This window comes from Vitis vinifera, chromosome 12 (genome assembly GCF_030704535.1).
Source record: "Vitis vinifera cultivar Pinot Noir 40024 chromosome 12, ASM3070453v1".
NCBI lineage: Eukaryota > Viridiplantae > Streptophyta > Magnoliopsida > Vitales > Vitaceae > Vitis > Vitis vinifera.
The window spans coordinates 15,024,247-15,039,849 of record NC_081816.1 but is presented as its reverse complement, the minus strand read 5'-3'; the positions used below and the strand labels follow the sequence as shown (position 1 = coordinate 15,039,849).

The 15,603-nt window shown below is 34.4% G+C and overlaps 1 protein-coding gene across 10 annotated transcripts; it reads right to left on the bottom strand.

The window, feature by feature from the left end:
- Window positions 1-2,189: 2,189 nt before the first annotated feature.
- Window positions 2,190-14,979, bottom strand: LOC100243623 (BRASSINOSTEROID INSENSITIVE 1-associated receptor kinase 1). Of its 10 annotated transcripts, none has more exons than XR_787034.3 (13): window positions 14,623-14,977; window positions 13,644-13,776; window positions 13,427-13,498; window positions 10,576-10,719; window positions 9,972-10,043; window positions 9,788-9,859; window positions 9,601-9,698; window positions 8,793-8,912; window positions 8,353-8,694; window positions 7,719-8,113; window positions 4,247-4,595; window positions 3,286-3,509; window positions 2,190-2,930 (listed from the first exon to the last, which is right to left on the bottom strand). XR_787034.3 is itself a non-coding variant. In XM_010659306.3 (12 exons), the coding sequence occupies exons 1-11, from the start codon at window positions 14,681-14,683 to the stop codon at window positions 4,278-4,280; spliced, it is 1,827 nt and encodes a 608-aa protein (XP_010657608.1). In that variant the 5' UTR covers window positions 14,684-14,977; the 3' UTR covers window positions 3,056-3,509; window positions 4,247-4,277. The 10 variants fall into 10 exon arrangements, 6 of the variants coding, with proteins under 6 accessions (XP_010657608.1, XP_010657611.1, XP_059597188.1 ...); XR_009467120.1 differs by lacking the exon at window positions 2,190-2,930 and adding an exon at window positions 4,024-4,101 and having other exon boundaries at window positions 3,056-3,509; XR_009467121.1 differs by lacking the exon at window positions 2,190-2,930 and adding an exon at window positions 4,024-4,101 and having other exon boundaries at window positions 3,056-3,509; window positions 4,253-4,595.
- Window positions 14,980-15,603: the final 624 nt, after the last annotated feature.

The window sequence follows — 15,603 nt, the reverse complement described above, 5'->3', positions numbered from 1 at the left end:
TAGTTTCTCTCTCTATTATTTTGATGGACACTTAGTCAAATCAATTTGCTTTGTACATAGTTTGGGTGTAAGTGGACACATAGATGACAACTATGGGTTCCTTGTAAACTGATACTATTGTTTACAACCGTTTATGAACTTAAGTAGTTCATTAGTATTATGGCATGCTACCTCCCATGTAGGTGGAATGACTTATCTTAGTCATCAAAGTGGAACTCTAAGGTGGTATAATGTGTCTGGTTACACATTGAACATGACCTATGGAGAACATGTCTATTACTATCTAAGTGACATGTGTTCTCCTACTTACTATCTTGTAGGAGTTTTTAACCTTAAGAAGTACTAAGGTTAATGTTTGGATTAGTGATCGCTTTGAGTCACATATGAGTCAGACCCACTTAATGGTTATATATTGTTGTGATCTTGGGTGGTTACTGATTCAATATGTAGTCTATGGATACTCAAGATAGGCGTTATGATATCCCGCTAGGGGACAATATATTCCCTTCCAACAATTCTAAGGTGCATGATCAAGGTAAATCCTTGGTCAAGGTGATGTCATTTGATTAGTGAAATTGATGTTTTACCCTCTTAAGATGTGATAACATTAGTTGATCATACCAAAGGTGAATTTGCAACTCAAAGGTAAATATGTAATTTATTGGTGAATAACACATATCAATTAAATTACAGATATCAATTCATGGGGAATAAATACAAGGATTAGTAGGTCGTGGGATAGCTATTAGCTTCATATAGTTGGATCTTATTAGTGAAGTGTAGTTAATTAACTTTAGTGGTGTGACCAATTGACTATCAAATTATGTTTGATTAATTTTATGGAAGGCACAATTAGATGTTCCATTGGTCCTCGATCGAGCTACCTTCATAAGTGTAATTTTTGCGCACAAAATTGGAGACTCTATGGGACTTAATTTAGAGATTAGATTTGTTTCTAATATGGAAAAGTATTTTGGTATTTTCTCCCCTTAATATATAAGGAAACATGAAAAACCAAAGTAGTCATTTCTCTTATTTTTCACCTCCTAAAAATTATTAGAAGCCAAAAAACAAAGAGTTTCCCCTTCGTTCGAAGAGCAAGTCTAATTGAGATCTTCCAAAGCATCATCGCCTACTCAACAATATACCACCATAGGATTGAACGGAAGATCGTGGATATTGGAGTTATAGTTTGTTCTACACCAAAGACAAGGAATGAAGAATTTGAATTTGCTCAAATCTAGGTAATGATCCCATTTCTCCCAAATATTTATTGTAAAAGCATATTAGGTTAGCCACATACTTGGATAGAAATTTTTTATTACTTACCCTATATATGTCTTTAGATCCAACATTTAAATATCAACATTTTCTACAATAGAACAATTCCTCTAATTTTAAAATAACATTTTCTCAATAAAATATTTGCTTTATAAGAATATGAAATTCTTTTAAAAAGAAAGAATATCCTCTTCCAACAATATTATATATGGAGCTCAAAAATTTTGATAAGGAAAAGCCAACATGAGCTAGAAGGCCACCAAAATCATCAACATTTTGTCTATAGTCAAGCCTACACATTGTTTCCATTCCTTTGTTGATAAATAAACGTTGACGGCCTGCCAAATGGGGTTGTGCCCATTGTCATAGGTTTCAATGGTTTTTTTATACATTAATACCTATTTTATTTATAATTAATAAAAAAAAACTAAAAAGGAGCATAATGTCATTTCCCACTTGAACCTTAACTTTAGCCATTAGCTAGAACTTTAAAGCATGTTTGATAACCATTTTCGAAAACAGCTTTGAAAAACAGTTTTTAAGAACAATTTTTTAAAACTGTTCTTTATGTTTTATAGAACAAAAATCCATTTGGAAACTTAAAATATTTTTAATATATTTTTAATATTTTTAAATATGTTTTAAAAGATAATTTTTATATCTAAAGTTTTATTTTTAATCATTCTACATCTTTGTATATTTTTTTTTTAAAACAACCCTTAAAAAATAAATAAAAACAACTAAAAGATGTTTTCTGAAAATACCCTATTTTTTGTTCTTAAGAACAAAAAACATAAAACAATTTTTTGTTGTCAAATATATTTTCCTATTTGTTTTTTTCTTTTTTCTTTTTTTTTTCTTTTTTTTTTTTTTTTTGAAGAACAAAAAACTGTTCTCGAAGACGGTTACCAAACAGAGACTTATATTTTTATAAGTTTTCGACAGATAGGAAATGTGTACCATAGAATTATCTTGGAACAAAAAAGACTATCCATGAACCTAGAGGGTTTCTCTTTCAAATTATATACTAAACCGTCCATGAATCTCCTCATATTAATATAAGATCATGCACGGACACGACTTCACCCTTTCAAAGATATTCATCCTATGTCCATATGATGATGTCTCCGAAGCACAGCCTTGAATTCAGAAGTAGCAGCCTTGGCTTTGTTGCCTACTTCACATACATTCCTTATGCTTTCCTCCCTCTCCTCATTGTCCTCCATCTCTATATGCACTGCTCAAACCCCTCTTCTTCATCCACGTTCAACACAAGCTGATCAGCCAGACTCCCATGGACATTTCTCTAAGATCAAGCCTCATCACTGCTATTTTCATCTACTAGCTCATAATTGTCAGTGGCCTTCCAGGTTCGTTTTGGTCTCATGCAGAGTAGCAAGAAGAGCACCCAAGTTGGCCTGTCAAAATGAGTCTCCCAACTACTATAAGCTACTTGGTTGGTGTCCAGAAAATGCCGGTATTGATGATATAAAGAGAGCTTATAGACAGATGAGCCTGCAATATCACCCTGATGTTTGTGATCCTTCCATGAAGGAAGAATCAACAATGATGTTTATACAGCGGAATGCAGCTTACAAGACAGTCTGATTCCACTCTACGAATGCAGTATGATTATGATATGGGTTTGGCTGATTTCAGACAAAAAAAAAATGAACTCAGATACAACGATGACAAGATGGGAAGAGCAAATCCTTGAGCTGAAGAGAAGCTGGGGGAGCAGAACGAGGGCTCGGAACAGTCAGGAAGAGGGATGTGTTGGTAACTAAGCTTTTAACACTTGACTTTTACTAAATTTCTATTGGATTTTGCTTCAACTTTGATATGGATTGATCCAATTCAATTACAATCCTTATCACACACCATAAATTAATATTCAACCACACAGAAAACCTTGAAAAAAAAGGGAAGGTCAAAAACCAAGAGCCATAAAAGCTACCTCAAGGATCCACAAAGAGGAATAGGAGTTGAGTGTACAAGTCTTACCAGAATTAAGATCTACAATCCTCACTTAGACTTCACTGATCAATTCACGTTCCTCAAATTTGAATTATGGGATCCTCCTGGTCTCAATCGGTTGATGTAGCAACAAAGAAAACTGAACATTGCTCTATGGTTACCGATTTGACTCGCCCATTTGCCAGTTTGGTCAGATGCTTACTGTTTCCCTTCGGTGATCTCAGTCCCAGAGTGCATCATCTATCAGCTACCTGCCAAAACTAGCCTCAAATGAGCTTAACTTTCCAAAAGTGGCTCCTGATTACAATCCAACTTAAAATATCAAGCTTTTAAATACAATTTTTATACAAAAGCACCCATACATGACAACTTTATCAACAAGACTTGGGAAGCTAGTCCATCAAGCCCCTTCATCTTCAACTAAGTACAAGATGAGATTAAGCTCTCCTTAGGCTGGTTTTATTACAATTGGAATGGAATTGCCAACATACAAAACTTATATTTTCACTAATTTCCACAAATGTTATGATTCTATCTCAACTCATTAATTTCCACAAATGTTATGATTCTATCTCAACTCATTAATTTCCACAAATTTTATGATTCTGTCTCAACTCATATACAACAAAGCATAGGTAGATCTAGTCCCTGACTTGAACGATCTTCTGTTAGCATTTAGAAGATGTCCTGTAAAAATATCTCACAATCATGATAATTCAGGGCAAAAGTTGAATTAGATTGATTGAACTAATAGCTCTGGCACACCTATGCAAATCTGCTTGTTCCAATATACACTTTGCTACAAACTAGAAGCTGAGGCTTCAGGTGTGAGCCAAGACAACCCTACAGACAATAGATAATATATAATCATCATCAATTAACTCTACCAAATAATATAAATTGGTAGTAGGAAAAATAAAATGAGAAAAAGAGATTATATACACTTATTTAATGGTCTGGATTTCAAAGACAATCATAAAGGAGATACCCTTACATATGCATGTGGAATAGCAAAAGCATCATCTGGGACCGGACAATTCTTCAGGACGAAGGCCTGGAGTGGAGTCATTTATAATCCAATTATTAGAGGGGAAGTTGCTATGATTTTGCTCTCCGCAAATTATATCCTTCTTTTGCCACTGTTCCCACCTTTCAGCTAAACCATCACCTTCAAGCATTTTAACCACATCTGACATCTTGGGTCGGTCTGAAGCTGCATCTAGTGTGCAAAGGAGAGCCACCTGGATTAGCTCCTCTACCTCCTCCACAATGTAATTGCCCTGCAGCTTGGAATCAACCAGTGTTTCCAACTTCTTGTTGTTCAACAGTTCCTTAACCTTAAATTTTCCAAAAGAGCAGCAAATGTACACATAAGTCAGCAATGGGAAATAAGATTCTGGAAAAAGCTTGTGCCATGTATAGGATGTGAGAATGAAACTACTGGAAAAAAGAGATTTAGTGTTAACTGTGAGGATTACATTAAATAAGTGTTAGGGCTTCCATGGAATTGAAGTTGTCAAATTTTGTTTTGGAAAACACTCAAATATACAAGCTTATAATGTGATATGAAGGTATGGCCATAGTCACCACGAATGAAACAAAATGGATGAAGTTCCTAATTGAAATTCTAAAATGCCTTAATTCCAAAGTTTGTCAAGAAAAGAAAAGTAGACCCATTCAATGTGGTGAGTTTATAAAAGGACTAAAAGAAAATGAATGTCAATTTCAAAAGAAGTTCCAGTCAAGAAGTCTATATCTTACCTACCAAAGAAAACCTATGCCTATTATTAAGCTACCAACTTTCCTAAAAGCTGAGTAGATAAATAGATGGGGACAACAGCATTAAGAAACACTCAAACCCAAGATCTCTAGCTTTGATATCATATTAAGCTACAAACTTTCCCAAAAGCTTAAGCTGTTAAGATTTAAGCCACAATGTAAACAAGGGCAACATTTATGTTACAAACAGAATGAAGGAAAAGAAAATAAATTCTATAAGGAAATTGATTGGATTGTAATGGAAAATATTGCTGGAATAAGGCAATACAAAGAAAATGCTTTTCCTTTCAACTTTCCCTCCAGTCTTCACATTACATAATTAGTCAATCTTATATTTACTTCAATATCCTTAGTGCAGCATAAAGGACAAGTACAATTACCTCTCCTACTTTGAGCCTAGGCATATATAGTGTATTCTATTGTGAACCCCAACTCAAAAGAACTAGAATATAAATGTATTGCACCAAGGTTCCACATACAAAGTACTGCTTCTTAAAGATTTCCATTGTTTTAGATATAAACTCATCATACATCAATGGTTTGGCCACAGCCTGTCCTTTCTAATTTGCTGAATGTGTTTAGAACTTTTAGTCTCCATCCATCATCTGTAATAGGAAAAAATATACTAAGGTCAAAAAATAAAGAACAGAACAGTCCTCCAAACTTTCCTCTTATTTTTCCCCTGAAACCACCAAACCAAGCTAACAGGATGCTCTTGATTGAAGAAGAAATAAACCCATGAAACATTAAACAACGAAAAGAAATTAAGGCACATGTTTCATATGTTACTTCATGATGAAGAAGAATATGATTTCCCAATTTATCATCCTTGCCAAAAAAACCACACCAATATACAAGAGTATAACCCCTAGCCCCTTTTGCATCATCTAGTCCATGGTTGGATCTCCTCACGAGCAGCTACCAACACAGAAAGTGCAACATTGGATGAAGCAAAAAAATTCCCAAACAGATGAATGATGATACCAGGAAGATAAAATAAGACCATGATGTTACTGCAGCAAAAGGTATTTGATAAAAAAATGTTCTGTTGATATTACAAATTAACATATCCTTTCTCATTTCCCTGATAAATGGATGCCATAAAACTCCCCATCTTCTCCAAATCTCAATCATGAAAGCTTTTAGTGAAACCATTCTAATAAGCAGAACTACCATCCATCAACTGAAAGCTTTCCATGTTTCCCTACAAAAAGTCAAAGCAAAAATAGATGGGAACCAAATCCTCAGGCACGCTTCCTCAAACCTCACATGAGGCTAAAACTTTGTCCCATAATCATTACTTAATAAAGAAATCAAGCTTGAAGAACAACCTAATCGTTCCTAATAGATTTCCAGAGGCTTCACCCTGAAGAACCCCCTGAGTCACAGGAAACTAGTCCCTTCCATCTTTCAGAACTTTTCCACTGACAAATTTCTCCCAAGCCCCATATGACCCACCTGCAATCCCCCACCAACACACCCCATGTGAAAAAAGAGGACAAACCTCTACAACCACTTACCAATCAAGGCTCCATTAAAAACCAACAAATTTCTAATTCCCATCCCACCAAACTTATCTGGCATTAAAAAGTCCCCCAGTTCACAAAATGTGGTACTTTCTCACCTCTAGCCCAGAGAAAATACCTTCAGAGCTTTTCTAAGCATCTCAAAGGAGTATGTAAGGTAAAGAGACAAGCTTGAAAAGGTACTATAAATGAGAACAAGTCTACCTCACTTAGATAAATATATCCCTTTCCCTGATGCTAGCGAATTTGCAAATCTCTCAATCACTGCATTCTTCACTTCAAAAGAGATCAGCAGTCTTCAATCTCTATTATTACTGCTCTTTCTAATATATATGGGCAAAATATCATTATCCAGAAGCATGTTGTCCAGGATAACTGTTGGTTTCAACATTGTCCCATATATTCAATCTATCATTGATTTTTTCTTTTTGAGGTATATCAGTGCCATGCTAGAATTTCCATTAAGGGGACTATTGCTGGTGGTTGTTTCTCACCCTATTTGTGCTTCTATCCACTCCTCTTCCTTCTTGGCTCATGCTTTGACTTGTGAATAGGTGATTGTTTACTCTTTGAAAGTCATTGGAATACATACTAGGTAGTTATTCTCTCAGTGCCTATTATCATCATGAGCATCGATGGGTCCTCTACAAACATTAGCGGGTCCTAGACTTATTTGTGTTTTGGACATGCAACAGTTTAAAGATCATCGTCTTTTTTTCTTTTTGTGTGCGTGTGTGTGTTTTCTGATTCCCGCTTTAACTCAGTTCTGGTGAAAACTTTTACGACCCTTATGATAACATCACTTTGATTTTACTGCTTTTCTTATGGACAGCAGCCTAAGAGATCCACCAAGTTGTACATCACTTTATCTTGTAAGCATGGATGCCTTTACCTAAAACAAGTGTTAAGAAAAACACTCAAATGTTACAAGGTCAAAATATATCATTTGATTTATGTGAAAAACTGAAAAGAATCCACTGATCTCTGAGTACCCTGCACCCTAGTCAGTTAACTAGAAGCAACAATTGAAAACCCCAACACCCAACATGTGGCAAAAGGACTTCAAGAACTCAAAGAACTACTTAAGAAAATGCATCACTTGAAGTTATAAACTTAAAACATAGAGCAGATAATGAGAAGATGGTAAATGCATACCCAACTGAGTAACATAACGTCCTCATTACCGGCTAACCGAGCAAGATCAAAAGCCCTCTGCCCAGTGATGAGCTCAAGAAGCATGATCCCATATCCATAAACATCAGTCTTCTCTGAAGACCTTCCAGTGGAGAGGTACTCTGGTGCAATATGCCCAAGTGTTCCATGTACAGCTGTGGTAACATGAGTATCATTGTAGTCCATGAGTTTAGCCGGCCCAAAATCTGCAACCACTGCTTCAAACTCTTCATCCAACAGTATGTTTGCTGCCTTCACATCACGATGAATTACCTTAGGGTCACAAGAATCATGCAAATAAGCAAGCCCCCTTGCAGATCCCAATGCAATTTGTTTCCTTGCTGGCCAATCAAGAGGGGATTGTCCATCTGTCCGCTCTACAAAAATGCATCAGTAAGATCATGAGGGTACAACTTTAGATCGTAAACACAAGAGAAAATGATGTCAAAGTTCAAATTTAAAACCATGGTTAAAGGTCAAGAATTGGTATAACAGATGAATTGACAACCATAATGTCAAATAAAACAGACAGCATTTCAAGGAAATAAGTATTCTGATTTGTTGATTAAAATAATAATATTAATAATGATAATGCGAAGAAACCAATAGGCAATACCTCTTAAACATGATGCAACACTTCCATTAACCATAAGAGGATAGACAAGCAACCTTTCTGTCGATGTCATGCAAAAGCCTTGCAGACGAAGTAGATTCCTATGCACTGCCATGCTGATCATTCTTAATTCTGTCTGAAACTGCAGTTCCCCACCATGAGTACGCTCCTCTTTCAATCTTTTTATTGCCACTAGAGAACCATCAGCCAAGCGTCCTTTGTAAACTTTACCAAATCCACCTCTACCCAGTATGTCTTTATTGCTAAAATTGTTTGTTGCATATTTTAGTTGATGAAGAGAAAACCTTCTGAGCTGTCCCAAATGAACTAATGGATCTTCCTCAGCTGCAAAAGCAAGGAAAACAGGTGAAGAATGCATCCTATACAGAAACTTCATAACCTGAACTGATCATCTTAACCCACTTTTCACCAAAACTACCTACCAGGTACATCAAAAAAGTGCGCCCGTGGTCTCCTTAGTCGCCAACAAACAAAAACAATTGCAGAGGCAATGAACACACCAAGAGCAATAAATCCAGCAATGACACCAATGGCACTGTTTCCTATATCAATAAAATTCAAAAAATCTAAATATTCTGAACTGATTTTTTCCAAGCATATTTGTAACCATTGAAATCCTTATCTGGAAGCAACCCCAACTTAATAAAATGATTCCTTACTTCTCTAAAGTTAGAGTACAAAACCTCAAGAAGAATAATTAGACCATAATCAAAGGGATAACTCACTAGTCCTGATCTCAAAAAACTGAATCTGATTTATCCAATCCATATCATCTCTAAAAACTGAGGACATATAGTTTATGCGCAGAAATTTAGACCAAATAAGCACAAAAATTTTCATCACAAATACAATTTAATAGCTTGAGAATAATAGATAGGCAATGAAATTAAATACCACATTCTTCATTGGTAGAGGATTCAAATGCAAATGTAAGCAATCTTCTTATGTCAACTTTCATTACAAAAATTCTTTGTGCTTATATTATACTATATAAATCAGATTAAGAAGTACTAAATGGATATATGACGTCTAAAGCAAGACAAACTCATGAGATGGATGAATTGGACAGGCAAGGGGTCAACACATGCAAAAGAATCCCTTTGAAAATGACAAGCAAACATAGTGATGAAAAACATAACGAAAGCCCAATATCAATGATACTTTTTTTTCCATTTTAATCAGACAATTTAGAGTTAATGTTAGCTATTACAGAAAATGATGATGACAAACCTGAAGGAGTCGGTGGAGTCAATGGATTTGGAGAAATCGGAGATGGAGAATCGAGCGTTCTTTTTGGAGAATTATTACTTAGACGATTATTACCAAAACTGCACAATTGGAGAACAGAAATTAGGATAAAATTTAGATAGGCTAGCCAATACCATCATCATGTAAATGTAAATCACATTCAATGAACCTGATGGGAGTAAATAATGAAAAGGAGCCATTGACTGGTATATCTCCTGTTAGTTTGTTGTTCGATAGATCCCTGAATAAAAAATATGGTAATTTCATAATGTTGCAATACAAGCTTGTCATGGGAACTAAGAAACAAACACAACTATATTTCTTCTCAATAAAACATTCAGTTAGGTACTCACAGGATTTCCAGTGATGATACAGCAGTTAAAGACATAGGAATAGTTCCCATCAAGATGTTGTTGTTAAGCCGCCTATATCCAAGCAGACAATTTATGGAAACAAACCATTATGTTCCATAATAATCACAATCGAATCATTGCAATGACTGCCAGACACATAATAGGCCAACATACCCTCAAATAACAAATAAAGCATACAAATAAAAAGTACTCTGTTTACAGAAGCAATGATTTCCACGAGGACCGATTGGTCATCATGAAGGCAGTTGAATCTTGGGTTACACCTAGCTGTCCACAGCCAATAATTACACCAGAAGGATGCACACACTGCATGTGAAAGCAGCAATTATACCACCTAGAGAGGAGGATGGAGAGGAATGAGAAATAAGAAGCTTAGTATTAACTTCTGTTTCAGTTTATACTTAAGCCACCTCATTTCTCTCTATACCATTGCCTTATATCAGCTTTTAAACTTGCTAACTTCTCTGTGAGCAAGCCTTAAAATTATTAGGACCAAAAAGCAAAAGAAAAAAACACTACATCAAGCAGAAGGTAAATAGATTTCATGGCTGAAGAAAGTAGCCTGATGGATGAGTATCCATACAAGAAATGTAGTTTTCGAAGCTTGCCCAATGTGCCCGGAATTGGACCGCTTAAATTGTTGAAGTAAAGATCCAAGCTCATCAAGTTTTCCAAATTCCCAAGCTCCTCCGGTATTTTTCCACTTATGTTATTATTATAAAGTCCCCTGCCATGGAAATTTAATCATTCAAAGATCACAAAAATCACAAATGAAGCAGATTCCAAGTATCTAAGTGAAAAAAAACAAAAATGAAAAAGAAAAAGAATGGATACTAGCATCCATAATATTTGCTTCAACTTATGAAGGAATAGACAGAAACAAATGATCAACTCCAAGGGAATAAAAGAGACTTAAGGCATAGATGATAGATGAATATGAAAAACTTGCATGCATGTTGAATACTAAAGTCTCAGCAATCAAAGAACATATTGTTGACAGAAAACAGCATACAACAACAGCTACTTAAACACAAGAAAAGATATTGAATTGCTATAGTCATAATGAACTACATGTTTGTTTTAAATAAATGTAAGACAGGAAAGTGGTAGAATTTTGTTCATTTTGAGAGGTTTTTCTCATGATAGATACTCATAATGTATATAAAATGTCTTTGGCAGTATTGGTATTACTGAAGTATGAAAAATATGTGAAGTGAAGTCCAAGCACTTCTAACAGCCTCATCAAACAAACTTGTAAAATGATCCTGACTGGAATTATCAAAACTAAATTTGGACACGGTAAGATGCCAGGATATCTATTTAACCGACCAAAGAACATAACGGATGATCATTCTATTCAGAGCCAGGGAAAACTGTTCTGTTTAAGAAAATGGAAATCAAAATGCCATGGACTATGCTTTTTGTGAGTGCAGAGTAGAAAACAGAAATCTCTAACAAATAATAAAAAAATGTTAGAAATGGAAAAAATAAAATGCACCTAAACAAGCTCTTAAAGTACATTTCTTAGAGTGAAAACCCTAATGGGACATGACCTGTATTAGGAAAACATACATACTTTCACACCCAGTTTGGATCTCAGAAAGCTCTATGGAAATGAAAATATAGGACGAAACTATAGGAAGGAATCACAAAACTCTTGTTTAGTTTCCATAAAAATAGAAAGAAAAAACTAGATCTAATGAAATTATTTTAAACTTGTACATGTTTCCAAACTCTTCATTCTCTACAAAAGGGAGGATAACTTTGGCAAAGGATCAGAGAAGTGGAGCTCAAACTTACTCTTTATTTTCCTTCCTTTCTCCCTTTTCCTCATCCTTTCTTGTAAACTATTCCATGATCCAAACTGAGCCTTTAGGTAAGTTATAGAATCACATATTCATCAATGGAACAAATGAGAATTTTGTTTGGTGAACTGAATATTGAACCAAATACTTCTTTGTTGAAGTAAATTTTAAGAAGCAACCAATAGGATCACTGAAATTCATTTTCCATTAGGAGTGAGGCTATATATTTACACAAACTGTGGGGCTAGGCCAAATTCAGGTCCAGTCATATGAGTGCTGGACACTTTCCTTTTGCACTCATTTTTCCTTGGCCCATTAAAAGTGGGTACCAACTAATATGAATAGTGATCCAGCCAGCTTGACATGACAAAGAGCTGTCATTGGTTGCAACAGAAGAGAGAGCAGTAGAGAATGAGAAGGGACTCCAAGAAGGCTTTCATCTCAGCTACAAAGGCAGGTTTCTCCATCATTTCTGAGCTTGGGTGTACAGAGGGTTTTCTGTGTCAAGTGTGGAAGTCGGGTATCGTAAGATATCTCTCCATATTATATTGTATTTTTTTGTAAGCTTGATAAGAAAGTAATTGTTGTTCTCTTCCACTTGGATGTGTATTCCCATTTTGAATCATGGATGTGTATTTCTTGGTGGTTTTTTTATCTCCATCTTAGAAGGTTTTTCTGTAAGAACCTTGTTGCTCTTCTTGGGTGGCTGCTCATGCGTTTGATGACATGTCTTGTTGATATTTTACTCTTTTGTGGCTTGTTTTTGGGTTGAAATACAACATGTATTGTCATTCCTGCCTAGAGTTTCAACGGTTAGTTTTGCTAGCAGTTTCTGCTACGATTTCAAGCATCTTCAACAAAGTAGACTTCACAGTTGATTTCAATGGCAGCAACTTAACTGGCAATGAATTTGAGTGTTCTAGGCCTAGTTATGTAGTTACTCGACTCTGGGGTGAGTGTGGGCATACAGCTCAGTAATACAGCTAATAGACTCAGGTGGTTTTTTTTTTTTTTTTTTACTTAAATCTAAATAGAACCTAATTTCACTTTACTCTAAATGCAACTTAACAGTATTAAGTATTAAGTTGTTTTCTTTTTTTTTATTATTTGATTTCTATTCAAGTATTAGGTATTAATAGGGTGAGGGTCATATTGAGTTGTGTTTTGGTTGTTTCAAAAAGTTACTTTACCATTGAGCAAAAAGCCAAATATTTGGCTTTTTCTATTCGGAAAAAAAAATTAAGAAATAAGTAAATAAGTAAAAAAGAAAAGTTCAAAACAAATCATTTAAAATCTAAAAGCAAATTGCATTCAATATTAAGTTAAAAAACAAACACTACCTCAGTCTAATTCAGTTTTTCAGCTACTGGACTGACGCATGTAGCACTCAACTTAGGGGTCAAGTTTTAAGAGTAATAGCCCCTTTCTCAACTCAACAAAAACGTGATATTGAGCCCAAAAAACAATTACCAAACATGACAAAGCAAAAAAATGGAATCCAAGCATTTTATAATTTCAGCAATCATGGGAAGAAAAAGCAATTGAAAAGGAACATTAAAGATAACCAGCATTTACACTGAACAAGAAACAGATAACCCAGATAATTTTCAGTACAAAACTTTGACTTACAAATATTCTAATTTTGTAAGCTGACCAACTCTTGAATCCAATTGACCAGATAAACTTCCATTTCCAAGATCACTAGGAATATAAAATTAGAAACGTGTCATTACAGTAGCATAAAAATACCATTAGAAGGCAAAATTAATTCCCAGTAACAAGTTGCATTCTAAGCATATATATTGGGGGAAAAAAAGAAAGTGTTACAACAAGAGCAAGCACTTACACTCTTATAACATTACCATCACCATTGCACGTAACGTGAAACCATATGCAAGGATTACCACTGCTAGTATCCCAACTTTGTAAAACATCTTTAGGGTCGACTAAACTTGACTTTAGTGCATACAAGGCATCACCTGGTTTACACACATGAGGAAAACATCAGTTGCAAACATAAGGAACATCAATTAGTAGGTCTTCAGAGTGAAGGAAATTATATAGAACAGTCAAGCCTATACATCAGATGGTGGCCAGAGTACAAGATGCACACATTCGTCTCTTTCATTTTTTTTTTTTTTTTTTTTCTTTTTGCATTTTGTTCATTAATCTTTGAGGCAAATTATTTATGAACTTTTCTATTATCAAACTCAAAAGGTTGGTGATGCTTGGTTCTTTTGACTTTGGTATACCTCTATAATCATTGTGAAGTTTCAGAGTCAAAATTTGGTTTTAACTTCAAATTTTCGATAGCATATGCAAGACACATAAAAATGCTCAGAAATTCACAACTTATAAAGCATGTTTTAATGGAATAATTACAGAAAAATATTGCTAAATGTCGTATCAGGGCAATGGAGGGTTCACTTAAAAGACTATAGACAAGTCCCTTGTTCAAATCTCCCAAAATATAACACAACGTACATTAAATTGAATTTTTCCAGATAAAATGTGAATCGAAGTTCTAGAATCCTGGTAAACCCAATAATTGAAATCCTATCAATTCGTTTATCCCGCACTAAAATTACAAAACACTAGGGATTGCCAAATAGGATTTGTCGACCCTTGCAGCACCCACTTTAACCCAACTAAGTTCTCTGCAACCAAACAGAACCCAGAAAGTCAAAATCAATCAAAGTTATTACCCCATCGATTCTGAGTTTGATTCTACAGTAATCAACGCCATATAAAACGAACAATTGAACACAAAACAATGAACCCATATCAGAAAAGAAAGTGAGGGGGGCAGAAAATGGCAAACACACCTTCAGAAATACCGGAAACCCTCAAAACCAGAGAAATTAAGCAGAGAAAGATTGCCTCCATGACTGCCTCTGGTCTCCAGCTCTTCAAGAATCTCACTCTTCCATATCAACACTTGATGCATCAACTCAAGTCAAAGTCAAAACCCACCAAACAAACAGGCTTCCGAGTAAACAAGACTCGTTAAATATTCCAGGAAAGTTCGAAAGGAGAAGTCAGTCAAAAGAGCATGGTCCCAGAGTCCCAGCCGTGCTTGGAAAATTCAACTGACTATTTATTTATTATTGTTGGTTTCAAAACGTGAAATGAGAGGGAAATAATGATTGTAGGCTTTTCGAAGCTTTGATTCTCCATGCATATATGATTAGTTTAATTGAAAACTTCTATGTAAAGGAAACATTCAGGTTAGTCATTTTATCACTTTTAGGGAGTGATATTATCTTTTCTAACATTCGAAGATTTTTATTATCTTTTCTAACATTCGAAGACCTTTTTACCTCCCGTAAACACTTTCTAAAATCATATCCAAATGCATTCGTAGAATAGTTTCACAATGATTTGTCAGTCTTTTTAACATTTCTAATAATTTAAAAAATTTATTTTTTAATTATTAGAAATATTAAAAAAAATCATCATTTAACACATTCTTAATATATACTAATTAAAATTTTTCACTTATATAATCATTTTAAATACAAAATAAAATTATAAAATTAATATTCTAAAAATAAAAAAAAAATATTTCCCTGTACTCATATAAAAAATAATTATAAAATAAAAATTTTATAAAAAAATAATTCAAATTTCATACACTTAATGATTAAAAATGATATTTAAGATGGTAAAAAATAATACATTTGATCAAACTATATATGAAATATCGATTATTTTTAAATAGTTGTTTAAAATTTGTATTTTATAAACTTTGTATAGTAGAGACATATACATTATATTTAAAATTTATTGCCACAAAATCACACCAT